The sequence below is a fragment of the Mercenaria mercenaria genome, chromosome 3 (genome assembly GCF_021730395.1).
Source record: "Mercenaria mercenaria strain notata chromosome 3, MADL_Memer_1, whole genome shotgun sequence".
Lineage (NCBI taxonomy): Eukaryota > Metazoa > Mollusca > Bivalvia > Venerida > Veneridae > Mercenaria > Mercenaria mercenaria.
In genome coordinates this window covers 65950924-65968370 of record NC_069363.1, presented here as the reverse complement: position 1 = coordinate 65968370, position 17447 = coordinate 65950924, and the positions used below count along the sequence as shown (strand labels likewise).

The following is a 17447-nucleotide window of genomic DNA, read 5'->3' as shown; positions in this document are numbered from 1 at the left end:
TTCCCCGATACAAAGCTAATAACCTTTAAATACTAGTCAGATGTGACTTCTTATACATCTGTATAAATATGATTGACATCAGAGAAAAATCACTCTATTTATGGAGTAGACACTCCATTTGGGCAATTGTGCCTTAAATTCAAAGGTCATACCTCCAGAGATATAGGTCCAAATAGGCAGTTATTTAAATTAACCTAGATTTCACAGAGTCAGGGACCATAAATTAAAAGTTACTATTCTTCTAAAATGGCTGGTTATCAAATTTGACCTAGTATTTTTAAAGATAAACATTTCGTACAAGTTTGGTCTAGTTCTAAGAAAAAATATTCTAGTTTTTAGCAAACACTGATTTCTTCCACTCGCCTTTAATGGGTAAAAACAGTATGTCCCATTTTGAGCTGACTTTTGACAGAGTAATGTCCCTTTGTAACTTAGAATTTTTTGGTTAAAGTTTTATAAAGCTTTTACTGGCAAAGCTCTAATTCAGAGTCGAGCACAGAGAAAAATCAAGCGCACTATCTTATGGACAGCTCTTGTTTCAATGCTGTTTAATTATGAAGTAGTAAACCTTAGCTCTGATGCGATGTAAATCATTGAAAGTTGGTTTTTCTGTCAACTGCATTTTTAGACTGGGTAGTGGAACATCAAGGTACTGAATTCTTGGGGGGGTCCATCCTAAAGCTGTCATGACATTCTTCTTCTTTGTCCCTGTAAACAGAACATTCATATACATTGCTTTTACTTTTATGCTTGATAGCTGCATTGGTGCTGATATGCACAGTGCATTATTTTTCTAACAAAGGAAAATAGAGAACAAGAGCTTGTAGAAGACGAAATCCCACCCCCCACCCCCACCCCCCTTGGTCACTGTACAAGAAAGTTCTACTTCCTGGGTCAATGTGATCTTGACCTTTGACCTATTGACCTCAAAATCAATAGGGGTCACCTGCTGGTCATGATCCACCTCCCTACAAAGTTACATGATCCTAGGCCCAAGCAATCTCAAGTTATCGTCCGGAAACCATTTAACTGTTCTGGGTCAGTGACCTTGACTTTTGGCCTACTGACCTCTGAATCAATAGGGGCCATCTGCTGGTCATGACTAACATCTCTATCAACTTTCATGATCCCAGGCCCAAGTGTTCTTGAGTAATCATCCGGAAACTGTTTAACAGTTATGGATCACTGTGACCTTGACCTTTGACCTCAAAAATCACTAGGGGTCATCTGCTGGTCATGATTAACCTCCCTTTCAACTTTCATGATCCTAGGCCCAAGCAATTTTGAATTATCATCCAGAAACCGTTTAATTTAACTTTTCTGGGTCCATGTGACCATGACCTTTGATGTAGAGTCATAGAAATGTAATGAAATTCTTTATCATATGAATAGGTAGTAATTCTGAAAAAAATATTGCAACAGTTTTTAACAGGGTCAACTCTATAACCCATGATGGAATCCAGCTAGTTTTCAAAAGGAACCGAGATCTTATTGTGACTTAAGTTGTGTGCAAGTGTAGTTAAAATCGAATGTAAAATATCCCTTCTATCATGTTCACAAGGTAAAATTTAACAAATCTTGGCTCTTTCAGGGGTTATTCTGGGACCTATGATTCTGATCTGACAGATTCAACATGGAATCCTTGATCTATTGTTGTTAAAGATATTTTGCAAGTTTGTATCAAATCAAACCATATGGCTGCAAAAGCTAAAAAGCAAACTTTGGCCCTTTATGGAATTCATAAAAAAGTCTGGCCAGTTTTCCAAAGGAACCGAGATATCACGCCAATTCAAGTTTTGTGCAAGTTTGATTAAACTTGATTGCAAAATGTGGTCTCTATTGTGTTCACAAGCCAAAATAGCAAATTTTGGCCCTTTAAGGGGCTGTAACTCTGGAACCTATGAAGAGATGTGGCCAGTTTTCGACAGAAATCATGACATTATGCCAATACAAGTTGTGTGTAAGTTTGATTAAAATTGATTGCAAAATGTGGTCTCTATCGTGTTCACAAGAAATTTGGATGGACGGACAATGGGCAATCACAAAAGCTCACCTTGTCACAACATGACAGGTGAACTAAAAACAAGAGGACCATGATGGTCCTGAATTGCTCACCTGTCCCCACATGACCCAGTTATGAACTGAGTATGACGTCTTTTTTTCTATTATTTGACATAGTGACCTAGTTTTTGAGCTCATGTGACCCAGTTATGAACTAGACCTAGATATCATCAAGATAAAAATTCTGACCTATTTTCATGAAGATCCATTGAAAAATATGGCCTCTAGAGAGGTCACAAGGTTTTTCTATTATCTGACCTAATGACCTAGTCTTTGAAGGCGCTTGACCCAGTTTTGAACTTGACCTAGATATCATCAAGGTGAACATTCTCATCAATTTTCATGAAGATCTCATGGAAAATATGGCCTCTAAAGAGGTCACAAGGTTTTTCTATTTTTATACCTACTGACCTAGTTTCTGACCGCACATGACCCAGTTTCGAACTTTAACTAGATATTGTCAAGGTGAACATTCTGACCAATTTTCATGAAGATCCATTGAAAAATATGGCTTTTAGAGAGGTCAAAAGGTTTTTCTGCTTTTAGACCTACTGACCTAGTTTTTGATTGCAGTTGACCCAAGTTCGAACTTGACCTAGATATCATCAAGATGAACATTCAGACCAACTTTCATACAGATCCCATGAAAAATATGGCCTCTAGAGAGGTCACAAGGTTTTCCTAATTTTAGACCTACTGACCTAGTTCTTGACTGCAGTTGACCCAGTTTCAAACTTGACCTAGATATCATCAAGATGAACATTCAGATCAACTTTCATACAGATCCCATGAAAAATATGGCCTCTAAAGAGGTCACAAGGTTTTTCTATTTTTAGACCTACTGACCTATTTCTTGATTGCAGTTGACCCAGTTTCAAACTTGACCTAGATATCATTAAGATGAACATTCAGACCAACTTTCATACAGATCCCATGAAAAATATGGCCTCTAGAGAGGTCACAAGGTTTTTTTTTATTTGACCTACTCGAACTTGACCTAGATATCATCAAGATGAACATTTTGACCAATTTTCATGAAGATCCATTGAAAGGTATGGCCTCTAGAGAGGTCACAAGGTTTTACTTTTTGTAGATCTACTGACCTAGTTTTTGATGGCACATGACCCAGTTTCGAACTTGACCTAGATATCATCAACATGAACATTCTGACCAATTTTCATGAAGATCCCATGAAAAGTGTGACCTCTAGAGTGGTCACAAGCAAAAGTTTAGGGACGCACGCATGCACAAAGGACGCTGCGTGATCTTTGTCACTTTATGACAGGTGAGCTAACAAAGTCCCATAACTGTGAAGAATTTTTTTTCTGAAAGAACGTAACATGCACCATACACAACTAGGGTTACTACTAATCACTTGTGTTAAGTTTCACTGAATTGTGTGCATGGGTTCAGAAGATTCACAAGATTGTATATGCAGTCTCTATGTATATAGTAAAGTAACAAAAAAGGCCATGATGGCCCTATATCGCTCACCAGAGTTGATCTGGCATACTGACCAAGTTTTTTACCCCACATGAGCCAGTTCTGAATTTAACATAGAGATCATCAAGACTAACATTCTGACCAAGTTTCATAAAGACTGAGTCACAACTGTAGCCTTTAGAGTATTCACAAACTTTTCCTTTGATTTGACCATGTGACCTAGTTTTTGAACCTAAATGACCCAGATTAAAACTTCACCTAGAAATCATCAAGACAAACATTCTGACCAAGTTTCATGCAGATTGAGTAGGAACTGTGGCCTATAGAGTGTTCACAAGCTTTTCTTTTGATCTGGCCTACTGACCTACTTTTTGACTCCGCAATACCCAGTTTCAAAATTAACCTAGAGATCATCAAGGCAAACATTCTGACAAAGTTTCATAAATATTGGGTCACAACTGTGACCTCTAGAGTGTTCACATGCTTTTCCTTTGATCTGGCCCACTGACATAGTTTTTGACCCCACATGACCCAAATTCAAACTTGACCTAAAGATCATCAAGACAAACATTCTAACCAAATTTCATAAAGATTGATTTCAAACATTGGCCTCTAGTGTGTGAACACGCTTTTCCATTGATCTAGCCTACTGACCTAGTTTTTTAACCCACATGACCCAGATTCGAACTTGGCCTAGAGATCATCAAGACAAACATTCTGACCAAGTTTCATAAATATGGGGTCACAACCTCTAGAGTGTTCACAAGCTTTTCTTTTGATCTGGCGTACTGACCCATTTCTGACCCCACATGAACCAAATTTAAACTTGATCTAAAGATCATCAAGACAAACATTCTGACCAAATTTCATAAAGATTGAGTCACAACCAGGGCTCCAGATAATTTTTTTGACCTATGAGTATTTACTCATCATAATTTTTGTGAATGAATAAAATGGTAAAATCTGAAATTGACTAGGAGTAATTCTACTCCTGAAAATTTTTATTTGTGAAAAAACAAGAGCTGTCTCCATAGGATGAAATATGCCCCCGATGGCACTTTGAATGAGTAGTTATGGCCGATGTTAGAGTTTAGGATCTTTGACCTACGGAGCTGGGTCTTGCGCGCAACACGTCGTCTTACTGTGCCACACATTCATGCGTAGTTATTTTAAAATCCATGTATGAATGACAAAGATATGGAAGGGACACGCCCATCAATGCACTATCATGAAAAATGACCTTTAACGTCTAAGTGTGACCTTGACCTTTGAGCTACGGACCTGGGTCTTGCATGCGACACGTCGTCTTACTGTGGTACACATTCATGCCAAGTTATTTGAAAATCCATCCATGGTTGACAAAGATATGGACCGGACACGCCCATCAATGCACTATCCTTTAATGTCTAAGTGTGACCTTGACCTTTGAGCTACGGACCTGGGTCTTGCGCGCGACACGTCGTCTTACTGTGGTACACATTCATGACAAGTTATTTGAAAATCCATCCATCGATGACAAAGATATGGACTGGACACGCCCATCAATGCACTATCCTTTAATGTCTAAGTGTGACCTTGACCTTTGAGCTACGGACCTGGGTCTTGCGAGCGACACGTCGTCTTACTGTGGTACACATTCATGCCAAGTTATTTGAAAATCCATTCATCGATGACAAAGATATGGACCGGACACGCCCATCAATGCACTATCCTTTAATGTCTAAGTGTGACCTTGACCTTTGAGCTACGGACCTGGGTCTTGCGCGCGACACGTCGTCTTACTGTGGTTCACATTCATGCCAAGTTATTTGAAAATCCATCCATCGATGACAAAGATATGGACCGGACACGAAAATTGCGGACAGACTGACAGACTGACAGACGGTTCAAAAACTATATGCCTCCCTTCGGGGGCATAAAAAATCAGTTTGATAACATATTTATTGGGTGTAACACCCATGAATTTGTTTGCAGTACAATTTCAATTCAGCATTCAAGTGTTTGCTTCTTTTTCTCCCTTGGCTTGCTTTGGCTTCACACCCATTATCAAATCCAATAGAGTATTCGATATACCTTAATTAGTATAATCATTTTGTTTTGACAATCATTTTTGTTGGTTTAAAGAATGGCTAGAGCCCTTATGTTCACTTTTAACTTTCTTAAAAAGAGACATTTTTGTTGTTTACTCCGCACTGGAATTGATATTTTATATCGACACTGCTTTAAAATACACTACCGTACCATCAATATTAATTCCCAACTATTCAATTTTTGCATGCTTTGAGAGTATATTAAATTATTAATATAGTTTTACCTATGATTATCGAGAACCATTCAATGTGTATGTTCAATGTTGCAGAATTAATGCTGAACGTGCTCTGGTACGTAAAGCATCCAGACGATTCAGATTTTGTTTAAGCTAGTAAAAAGTCATTGTGTGAGTTTCTATAATTTCATATACGCTTTAATACGCTTCAAAATTATCAGACATGCGTATATGCATTATTTGAAAGCATAATTTACGCTAAAATATACGCATCTTATATAGAGCCCTGCACAACTGTGGCCTCTAAAGTATACCCAAGCTTTTCCTACAATTTGACCAGGTGACCTAATTTCTGACCCCACATGATCCAGATTCGAACTAGACCTAGAAATATTCAAGTAAAACATTCTGACCAAGTTTCATAAAGATGGGATCACAAATGTGGCCTCTAGAGTGTTTACAAGCTTTTCCTTTGATCTGACCTACTGACCTAGTTTTGGATCCAACATAACCCAGCTTTAAACTTGACCTAGAGATCATCAAGACTAACACTCTGACCAAGTTTCATAAAGATCGGGTCAAAAATGTGGCCTCTAGAGTGTTCAAAAACTTTTCCTTTGATCTGGCCTACTGACCGAGTTTTTGATCCCACATGACCCAGTTTCAAAATTGACCTAGAGATCATCAAGACTAACATTCTGACCAAGTTTCATAAAGATTGGGTCACAAATGTGGCCTCTAGACTGTTCACAAGGCAAATGTTGACGGACAACGCACGACGCACATCGACGGACGTCGGACAATGACCAGTCACAATAGCTCACCTTGAGCACTTTGTGCTCTGGTGAGCTGAAAAACAAAGTCCCGTAACTCTGCAAATTTTTTTCTGAAAGAATCTAACATAAACCATGCACAACTACTGTTGTTACTGATCACTTGTGTGAAGATTCATTAAATTTTGTCAAGGGGATGAGGAGAGTTAGTGTGCACAAGATTGTGTCTATGGATGGACAGACAGATGGACTTAGACAACCTGAAACCAGTCTACCCCCTTACAACTTTGTTGTTTGGGGGAACCAATATTACTAGAACCTAATTTTTGAACAAACATCTGAAAAAGAGATTTTCCAGTATTTTAAACCATTAATGATGAAATAATTACATAATGCCACTAATACCGGTTTTCTTCTGTATATGCCAATTTATTTACAAATATAATTGTTTATATTCAAGTGAGAGGATCTGACTGCGATATTGAAATTACATCCCTTTACACACTGTACACACAAACATGCCAACAGCTGAAAACAAATATAACCACAACTACTCACTGCCCAACTTCCTCTCTGACGCTCGTTCACCCGACTGTTTTACTGGTGCACTTTTTGTTTCTGACCTTGTTACACTCTGTTTGTCTTCAGTCATTTTCATGCGCCAAGCTGACTTGGGTTTGTTGAGTGTTGGCATAGTGGAAAGATTTAGGTGGGCACTTTCATCTGGTGGTTGGCTCTGTTGCATCCAGGCAGTGACTGAAAATTTTAAACAAGAGGCTAACCTGTTAATATTTGGCCTTGGAATCCTTAAGATTAACATTCTGACCAAGTTTCATGAAGATAGGGTCATAAATGTGACCTCAAGAGTGCTAACAAGAATTTCCTTTGATTTGACTGGGTAACCTAGTTTTTGATCCCATATGAACAAGTTTTAATTTTGGCCTAGGAATCATCAAGATAACCATTCTGACCATTCTTAGATTTTCCTGGGATCCTGGTTTTCTTAAATTTTCCTGGGATCCTAGTGTTCCAAGACTTTCCTGGTTACTAGGTAGATTCCAGGATTTTCCTGGCTACCAGGTAGATTCCAGGATTTTCCTGGCTACCAGGTATATTCCAGGATTTTCCTGGTTACCAGGTAGATTCCAGGATTTAATATTCCTAGGTCATCCTGGAATATTCCTGTTCCAATACCGCGCCTGGTATTTTCCAGGTCCCAGGACCAGGCGTTTCCTGAGAAATTCCCAGGAATATTTCTGCACGGGAAGTTTCATGAAGATAGGGTCATAAAATTACTGTGGCCTTTAGGGTGTTAACAAGCTTTTCCTTTGATTTGACCTGGTGACGTAGTTTTTTACCCCACATGACCAAGTTGCGAATTTCGCCTAGAGATCATCAAGATAAACATTCTGTGCAAATCTGCATCAAATTAAAGCATAAAATGAAACCTCTATACTGTGAAATCATTATTATTCGTGGGGTATTAATTTTTGCGGATTTCATGGTTCAGGTCAACCATGAAATTTAAAGTCCCAACGAACAAATTGTGCCCACGATGATATTAATTGCATGCAATGTTGCCAAAAAAGACCGTCCGATCTGATCCACAGTACTGTACATGCGGCAGTACTGACCTGCAGCTTTCGTATATATTATGAAGCAAATATTTGTCAATTTTCTTCTACACTGCATTTTCTATAAAATTTCAAATAATATTTAATATTTACAGAACACCTACATGTTTAGTATCAAAATGTTTGTCTTTTAAAGTTAAAGTTGATTTAATAATTAGTTTTTGTAAATTCTTATGTTTATTTCAGTCATTGGAAATTTTCATTTTCTTTTACTATAGGGAATTACTTAAGTGTCAGATTATGTTAAGCTGACTCTCAAAGTCTCAAAATGATTGTTAAGCCAGGAAGCCAAGCTGTCAACTTGTAAAAATGCTTTGTGTTGTTTTTCCTGTTCTTCTGTTTAATCATCAATTACCAGCAAAATATTGTGTTATAATAACTAAATAATTACTTAAGCCATAGGTGTAAAAATGTCACATGTCATTTCACATAACCAATGAGAATCCTTCATATATTTTAACATGAGGTTTCTTAATTTAAAATAGCATATTCTTACACTTTATTTTTAGATGTCAAAGTAGAAGGTGTTCCTTCATAAAGATTAACTTTACTATTTTTATTTATGGTGTTCCACATGGACTTTAGCATTTAAAATTGTGTTTGGTGTTCCAACATATTCTGGTGAACCAGATAAATATCTATAGTGCTTAAATATTGGAACTTTAGTATATTAAAACAGATAAACTACACTGGACTTGATTTATTTTTAATGTAGTGCGAATCGCCGCATAATAGTTTGGTGAGAGAAACCGGCCAGATGACTTTTAGCTCATCTGACTTTCCTAGTACCTCTGAAGACATAAGCCAAGTGAGTAACTCTTCTTATATTCCCCACATCTACAAGTATATATTACTGGACTTAAAGTGAACTTGAAATGAAACTGCAAGGAAACATGTTTGGATTTACCAGAAGAACTCATAAACATGGAAACTGGATCTACCTAACTCCTATCAATCAGAACTACAGGATACCTCAGCAATCACAACAACCATATCACACCAGTGTGCACTATAAGTCACCATCACTTATTCAGAAACAAAAGAAATTAAGGGACACTGCCAGAATGACAGCATTCCTGAACAGAAAGGATGCTGAAAACCTTCCTTTCTATCAAATGGAGGAATCAGAACTACAAAAACAGTGTTTCAATTCATTAGAAAGATTCCATTTGGAGAATATCTCAGCTAAAGCAGAAGATGTCAAATCAGTTGTGTTGACGATTCAGCAGGAAAATGTATCTAAAAACGAAATGATTAGGTCTCTAGAGGATGAAAACAAATATCTGACTCACAAGTCTAAAATCCAGTCTGAACTCATCACAAAATTACGCGATCAGACGAAAGAAATGGAACTAAGCAAATACACTTTACTAAATGAACATTCTAAAATCACAGATCAATGCTCAGTGCTGGAACAAACCACCAATACTTCAAAACGTGTTGTTGCAATGTTAAACATACAGAACAATTACCTTGAAAACATCGCAGAAAATCAGTGTGAGAAAATTAAAGGACTAGAGAAAATAGTTTGGGCTTGTGAAAGAGAAATAAAAACCCTGGCAGATGAAATCATAAAATTAAATAAAACAGATAAAATTGAAGGACATTCCATCTTCCTGTATGCCTGCACACGATGCACTGGTAACGTAAGTCACACCCAGAATGAGTGTCCTTCCATTGGAACAACATGCAAGCTCTGTGACCAACAGGACCACTTCACTCTTGCATGCACCTCAAAAGAAGAATTCATTAGACCTTTCTTCGTAGCTCCTTCAGGCCCTTATGGGTTGTGACTTTGAACTCATAGAATAATAAAAAAAAATAGTGACTTGAACTGATACACATACTTGATATTTTATAATATTTTATTTGACTTTGGGGACCAAAGTAAAAGAAGCAGGGGGAAGTTATTATGAAGCAAATATTTGTCAATTTTCTTCTACACTGCATTTTCTATAAAATTTCAAATAATATTTAATATTTACAGAATACCTACATGTTTAGTATCAAAATGTTTGTCTTTTAAAGTTAAAGTTGATTTAATAATTAGTTTTTGTAAATTCTTATGTTTATTTCAGTCATTGGAAATTTTCATTTTCTTTTACTATAGGGAATTACTTAAGTGTCAGATTATGTTAAGCTGACTCTCAAAGTCTCAAAATGATTGTTAAGCCAGGAAGCCAAGCTGTCAACTTGTAAAAATGCTTTGTGTTGTTTTTCCTGTTCTTCTGTTTAATCATCAATTACCAGCAAAATATTGTGTTATAATAACTAAATAATTACTTAAGCCATAGGTGTAAAAATGTCACATGTCATTTCACATAACCAATGAGAATCCTTCATATATTTTAACATGAGGTTTCTTAATTTAAAATAGCATATTCTTACACTTTATTTTTAGATGTCAAAGTAGAAGGTGTTCCTTCATAAAGATTAACTTTACTATTTTTATTTATGGTGTTCCACATGGACTTTAGCATTTAAAATTGTGTTTGGTGTTCCAACATATTGGAACTCTAGTATATTAAAACAGATAAACTACTCTGGACTTGATTTATTTTTAATGTAGTGCGAATCGCCGCATAATATATAGTTTATGGAGCCTCCATCAACGATAAACATAGCTATGAGTCAGAACAAAACCCACTTTCATTCAGACATTTACCCGTGGTTAAAACTTTACTACATGCTCATCAAAGTAAAAGTAGATACTAAAAATAGAAGTTTGATGTAGTGCCACATGCCAACCTCACTATTCTGTGGCTGTTATTTGATTTTTTCGGCACCAAGCTCTGCAATGTTTATTCACTAGCCTTTATTTTTACTGACACGTAGTAAACTACTATTACTTTCGGACTATTAAATAGTATGAATTAATTGCTAGATTTGTGTCCAATGCATCATTACCCACTTTACATGATTACATGTTTCTCGGCAGGAAATAACACATGCATAAGTTCAACAGCTTGTAATTTTAGATGCAGACGCGCATTCATTTTGCAAAAAGCATTCGGATGAAAGTCTAGTTTTGACACTTAAATTGGCGCCGACTTTTCTTATTGAATATTTCACAGTTTCATTAAGTTTTGCAAATTAGGGGTTGTATAATTATAGATAATGCAGTTGTTAATTGGCACATGATCACTTGCTAATTTCCCACAGTGTAGATTGCTAATTCGGTAATTCTGACACGTGAAGGTTTCACATGTAGGAACAAAATGGTATACTTAGTACTAGATCTATTCTGAAATCTAGCTGGTTTTTGAAAAGAACCAAGATCTTAATGCGACTTAAGTTGTTTGTAAGTGTGGTTAAAACTGAATGTAAAATGTCATTTCTATCGTATTCATAACCCTTACAGAAGCAAGCATCTGCGCGTACATAATGTGTACGTGCTGCGTACATGCCGCGAACACGGTAGTACGCCAAAGAAGTACGTTTTACATACACCGCATGCTGCGTACATGCTGCGTACTATTTCACAGAGTACACAGCATGTACGCAGGAGACAGTAGTACACAACATGTATGCGGCACAGTGATTGAAATTTTCAGAAGTACACTTCATATACACAGCAAGAAAACAGATTTTTCTAGCAACTCTGGTTATAGATTAGACCCATCATGTGATCTCTTTGGAGCATGCCCAGTAATAACTTCCTGTCTATTTGAAAATTGGAGCTAAAATGACAACAGTGTCTTAGAGTAAAATATCCTAAAATAGAGGACTAACATTATGTAACAGTATCAAAGTTTTGTAAGTTGAATTTGCTTTTTGTATTTTAACTGAAGTTAAAATATTCATGAAGTATAATTATTTACTTCATATTTAGCTGTGTTTGACTTTTGTATTTGAATTATAATTGTTCTTTTCAAACCTTAGCAACTTGATCAAGACAACATGTGCGTGAAATTAGCCAGAGCAGCCAGAGTAGCCAGAGTTCAGCCAGAGAATACTCTGGCTAGCCAGAGTTCAGCCAGAGAAGTCAGAACTCTGGTTACTCTGGCTGGCCAGAGTAGCCAGAGTTCAGCCAGAGTAGCCAGAGTTCAGCAAGAGTAGCCAGAGTTTAGCCAGTGTTCAGCCAGAGTAGCCAGAGTTCAGCCAGAGAAGTCATAACTCTGGTTACTCTGGCTGGCCAGAGTAGCCAGAGTTCAGCAAGAGTAGCCAGAGTTCATCCAGTATCCAGAACTCTGGTTACTCTGGCTGGCCAGAGTAGCCAGAATTCAACCAGAGTAGGCAGAGTTTCAAGATTTTTAACATGTTCTGGCTACTCTGGTCAGCCAAAGTAGCCACAGTAGCCCGAGTCACCAGGATATCATTTCCTCTGGTTACTCTGGCTGTTTCTAACAGAGTAACCAGAGTTTCTAGGATTTTAACATGTTTTGGCTACTCTGGTCAGCCAGAGTAGCTAGAGTAACCAGGTCCCGTGTTCACAAAATATTTTCAGTCTTAGCTGAGTTTGATTATGAAACTTAATATGTCATTTCTATGTAAATAGCATATTTAAAACTGAATTTCAAATTAATAACTATTTTCAAGTGATTAATTAAAGTAGCTCTGGTTACTCTGGCTGGCCAGAGTAGCCAGGATTTCTAGGGTTTTAACATGTTCTGGCTACTCTGGTTAGCCAGAGTAGCCTGAGTAACCAGGTCCCGTGTTCGCAAAACATTTTCAGTCTTAGCTGAATTTGATCTTGAAACTTAATATGTTATTTCTTTCTAAATAGCATGTTTAATACTGAATTTCAAGTTAATAACTATTTTCAATTGGCTATTTATAGTAGCCATAGTAGCCAGAACTCTGGTTACTCTGGCTGGCCAGAGTAGGCAGAGTTCAGCCAGAGTAACAAGACTTTATTAGGATTTTAACATGTTCTGGCTACTCAAACCAAAGCAGCGTAACATTTATGGTAAAACTTAAATGGCAGACACTAGTACATAGAAGAATACATGCATCCTGAATAATGTTGTACAAATAACCATTAATCAAATCATTCAGTTTCAGTTTTAATATTGCATATGCCAGGGTTTCCACTGGCCCCAATTTTTTTTTCACCACAAAATATCGAAGTCAACGACACATAGGGGGAGGGGGCGTCCAGTGGGTATATTCTCCAACACACTGTGCATGTTGCAACAATTTGTCATTTTTACAGTTTTTTCATTATTTGATTGTAAAACTCTTATTGGAGTATAGTGGGGGGGGGGGGGGGGGGGGGGGGGGGGGGGGGCTCTCCCCTTGGAAATTTTTGAAATACAGGCATGAAATGAAGGCCTCTGGTGCATTTTTTTTTTTGGAAAAATTTTAAAATACAGGTATGGAATGGTGGCCTCTGGTGTTTTTCTTTGTCTAAATTTTGAGAAAATATTATTATTATTCTGTTGTTAAGTTGGATTTTTACAACAAAATGTTACATAATACATACAGTTTCAGTATTGCATATAATATCATCAAACAGTCTAATTTTTTATCATAAATGTTTGTATTTACAAATAGTATGGTATTTTAAGACTTGAAAGCATAGACATTCAGCTAGCCTATTAAGGGCATTCTTGCAGCTAGTCTATTAAAGACTGCTGATTTATCTATGTAGATCATTCTTCGTGCACATTCACACAGTTCAGTATATTCATTTGATACTTTATTAGTGCTTATTTACTTCATAGTCATCAGTACTTTCAGTTTATCTTTATTGTAACAAACTGCATTTAATATCATTACATATTTTCATTTTGTATTTACACCACTATTTTTAGTAAGACCAGTTATGAAAGAACTTTGAGCTATTTTTAGATTAAAGACAAAGAGTTTACATAAGCATTGCCAAGGTCATAGCTGATTTGTAAGATAAATGCTGAATGGCTTATCAGAAAGATGCTGACCAATCAGAATGTACTTTACATCCTTCATGGTTGACTGCATTCTGGAAGAGTTTACCTCAGTAGAATTTCAGAGCCAATTCTTCACTCTGTAAGGAATTTTTAGACTGACAATATCTAAAAAACTCTCTAAGGGTTTAGTAATTAATAATTAATTAATTTTGTATTTATTTTTGGCTATTTATATAACCTAAGAGTTTTACTAAATTCATTGTAACTTTTCTCTAAATTAGTAAGTAAGAGTTTTACTAAATTCATTGTAACTTTTCTTTAAATTAGTAAGTAATTTACTTTAATTAAGTAATTTAAATTCTATTGTTTTAACAGCAATTATTTCAGATTTTCATCTTTAAATTCTTATGTAATTATTGGTAATTAATTTACATTGCCGTTAATTTTTAGGCACAGAGTCATACAAGCACAGAGTCACAAAAATACATTTAGACACTTTATAATACAATTTATTTAGATTATTATTTACTTTTAGGCAGAACTTGAAACTTCAATCTTTTTATTCATTAAGCTGATTTGTCATCTTTATCAGTATTTTTGGCATTTTTCTAACTTGTATATTTAGATCACTTTGTAAAATATTAGTTTAGAAAGATAAGTAAAAGTTTGGTTGGTTTTTAAATTTATTCAGTATCTGCGTTTTTATTTTCCCTTTCAAAGTAAAGGGTGGTGTCATCCTGACGTGTCAGTTATTCTGACGTAATAATTTACTACTAGCAAACTGCTAGGCTAGACCACTGCTTCCAAGCAAACTATTAAACGAACATATAGACAGGCTGTTCAAAAAGACAGCGTTAAGTAAACAAAAATTTTATTCCCCACAACAATTTTTTCCTTTGCCAAAATAGCAGGGTACTTCTCAGCAAAAATTAAAAAATACATTTGCATAGGTAGGTCTTCTATGAATGACCAAAATTAATCGGAAATTGGGGTCGTGAAAATGTGTGACAAACGAAAGAAAGGCAATCCAGACTAGCATTATTTATAAAATGAAAATTTATACCTTATTTTCTATGGCCAGAGTTAATTTTTACCATTGATTTCTGCTTGTTTATCGCAGTTTTTCATTGGAATTTGCCAAAATCAATCTACGATCATGATTTAAAAATTATTGTAATTTATCGCGGATGTCCCGTCAGTCGTTCATTCTGAAGTTTTGCTACAAAATATAACTTAGAAATGGCAACACTGACACTACTTTCGTGATTTCGCTTGTTAAAAATTAAACATGTACAAATCAGCTGTCAGTGTCTATTAATTCAGTCCGTGAAACATGACTTTCATTAATTTGTTACTACCGCGCCATATTACTTCGATGACATATGTAAAGGCGGAGCTTAATAATTTTGCCGATAAAATACGTCACGCGTTCTACATCCAAAGCTGTCATTGGTTTATCGCATGTTTAAATTAAAGTCAAAGATCGAGAGCCACGTGGCAGCTTGTGTGTAACTGATGCCGAACCACTAATCCCTCGCTTGGTGACACGCTGTGTATTGTGTATCATGAACAGAAACGCCCGCGGGTAATATTGATTTTTTAGGCAAGACTAGGCTAGAGTACTGAAGACAGAGAAATACACATGATAAAAATACATTTACAGCAAAAACTTTTTTCGCCAATTTTTTTTTTTTTTTCGCCACTGGCGACTTTGGCGAATTGCAGCGGAAACCCTGGCATATGCCATGTTTTTGTGATTTTCCTACATATCTGTGATATGTCACATGTTTAATTGTTAAGCGCCCTTAAACGTATATTTTATATTAAATGGGCGCTCAACAAATCTGGATTAATAATAATAATAGTAATTATTATTATCATTATTATTATTATTATTATGATAATAATATAATAATGATAATAATCTCATATACTAAGTTTTTTCTGCAATGGATGCAATATGTTGTTACAGTATTCTAATTGTGGGCGAACGTATGTTTTAGGCAGTTTCTTTAATATTATTGTTATTACATTGTACATATTTTTTAGCTCACCTGTCACTAAGTGACAAGGTGAGCTTTTGTGATCGCGCAGCGTCCGTCGTCCGTCCGTGCGTAAACTTTTGCTTGTGACCACTCTAGAGGTCACATTTTTCATGGGATCTTTATGAAAATTGGTCAGAATGTTCAGCTTGATGATATCTAGGTCAAGTTTGAAACTGGGTCACGTGCAGTCAAAAACTAGGTCAGTAAGTCTAAAAATAGAAAAACCTTGTGACCTCTTTAGAGGCCATATATTTCATAAGATCTTCATGAAAATTTGTCTGAATGTTCATCTTGATGATATCTAGGTCAAGTTTGAAACTGGGTCACGTGACATCAAAAACTAGGTCAGTAGGTCAAATAATAGAAAAACCTTGTGACCTCTTTAAAGACCATATTTTTCATGGGATCTGTATGAAAGTTAGTCTGAATGTTTTTCTTGATGATATCTAGGTCAAGTTCGAAACTGGGTCAAGTGCGGTCAAAAACAAGGTCAGTAGGTCTAAAAATAGAAAAACCTTGTGACCTCTCTAGAGGCCATACTTATGAATAGATCTTCATAAAAATTGGTCAGAATGTTCACCTTGATTATATCTAGGTCAAGTTCGAAAGAGGGTCACGTGTTTTCAAAAAGTAGGTCAGTAGGTCAAATAATGAAAAAACCTTGTGACCTCTCTAGAGGCCATATTTTTCATGGGATCTGTATGAAAGTTGGTTTGAATGTTCATCTTGATGATATCTAGGTCAGGTTTGAAAGTGGGTCAACTGCAGTCAAAAACTAGGTCAGTAGGTCTAAAAATAGAAAAATCTTGTGACCTCTCTAGAGACCATACTTTTCAATGGAACTTCATGAAAATTGGTCAGAATGTTCACCTTGATGACATCTAGGTCAAGTTCGAAACTGGGTGACATGCCATCAAAAACTAGGTCAGCAGGTCAAATAATAAAAAAACCTTGTGACCTCTCTAGAGGCCATATTTTTCATGGGATCTGTATGGAAGTTGGTCTGAATATTCATCTTGATGATATCTAGGTCAATTTCGAAACTGGGTCAACTGTGGTCAAAAACTAGGTCAGTAGGTCTAAATATAGAAAAACCTTTTAACCACTCTAGAGGCCATATTTTTCAAAGGATCTTCATGAAAATTTGTCTGAATGTTCACCTTGATGATATCTAGATAAAATTTGAAAATGGGTCACATGTTGCCAAAATTAGGTCAGTAGGTATAAAAATAGAAAAACCTTGTGACCTCTCTAGAGGCCATACTCTTCATGAGATCTTCATGAAAATTGGTGAGAATGTTCACCTTGATAATATCTAGGTCAAGATCAGAACTTGGTCATGTGCCTTCAAAAACTAGGTCATTAGGTTAGATAATAGAAAAATCTTGTGACCT

At 36.2% G+C, this 17447-nt stretch overlaps 1 protein-coding gene across 1 annotated transcript in view; it reads right to left on the bottom strand.

Annotated features, from left to right (window-relative positions):
- The window catches only part of LOC123524514 (uncharacterized), a 105087-nt gene that overhangs the window by 25333 nt on the left and 62307 nt on the right, over positions 1–17447 (bottom strand). Inside the window, exons 6-7 of the mRNA XM_053538812.1 lie at positions 7102–7299; positions 569–708 (exon numbers count right to left, since the gene is read on the bottom strand). Of these exons, the coding sequence (XP_053394787.1) occupies positions 569–708; positions 7102–7299 (338 nt within the window). The remainder of the gene's footprint in view (positions 1–568; positions 709–7101; positions 7300–17447) is intronic.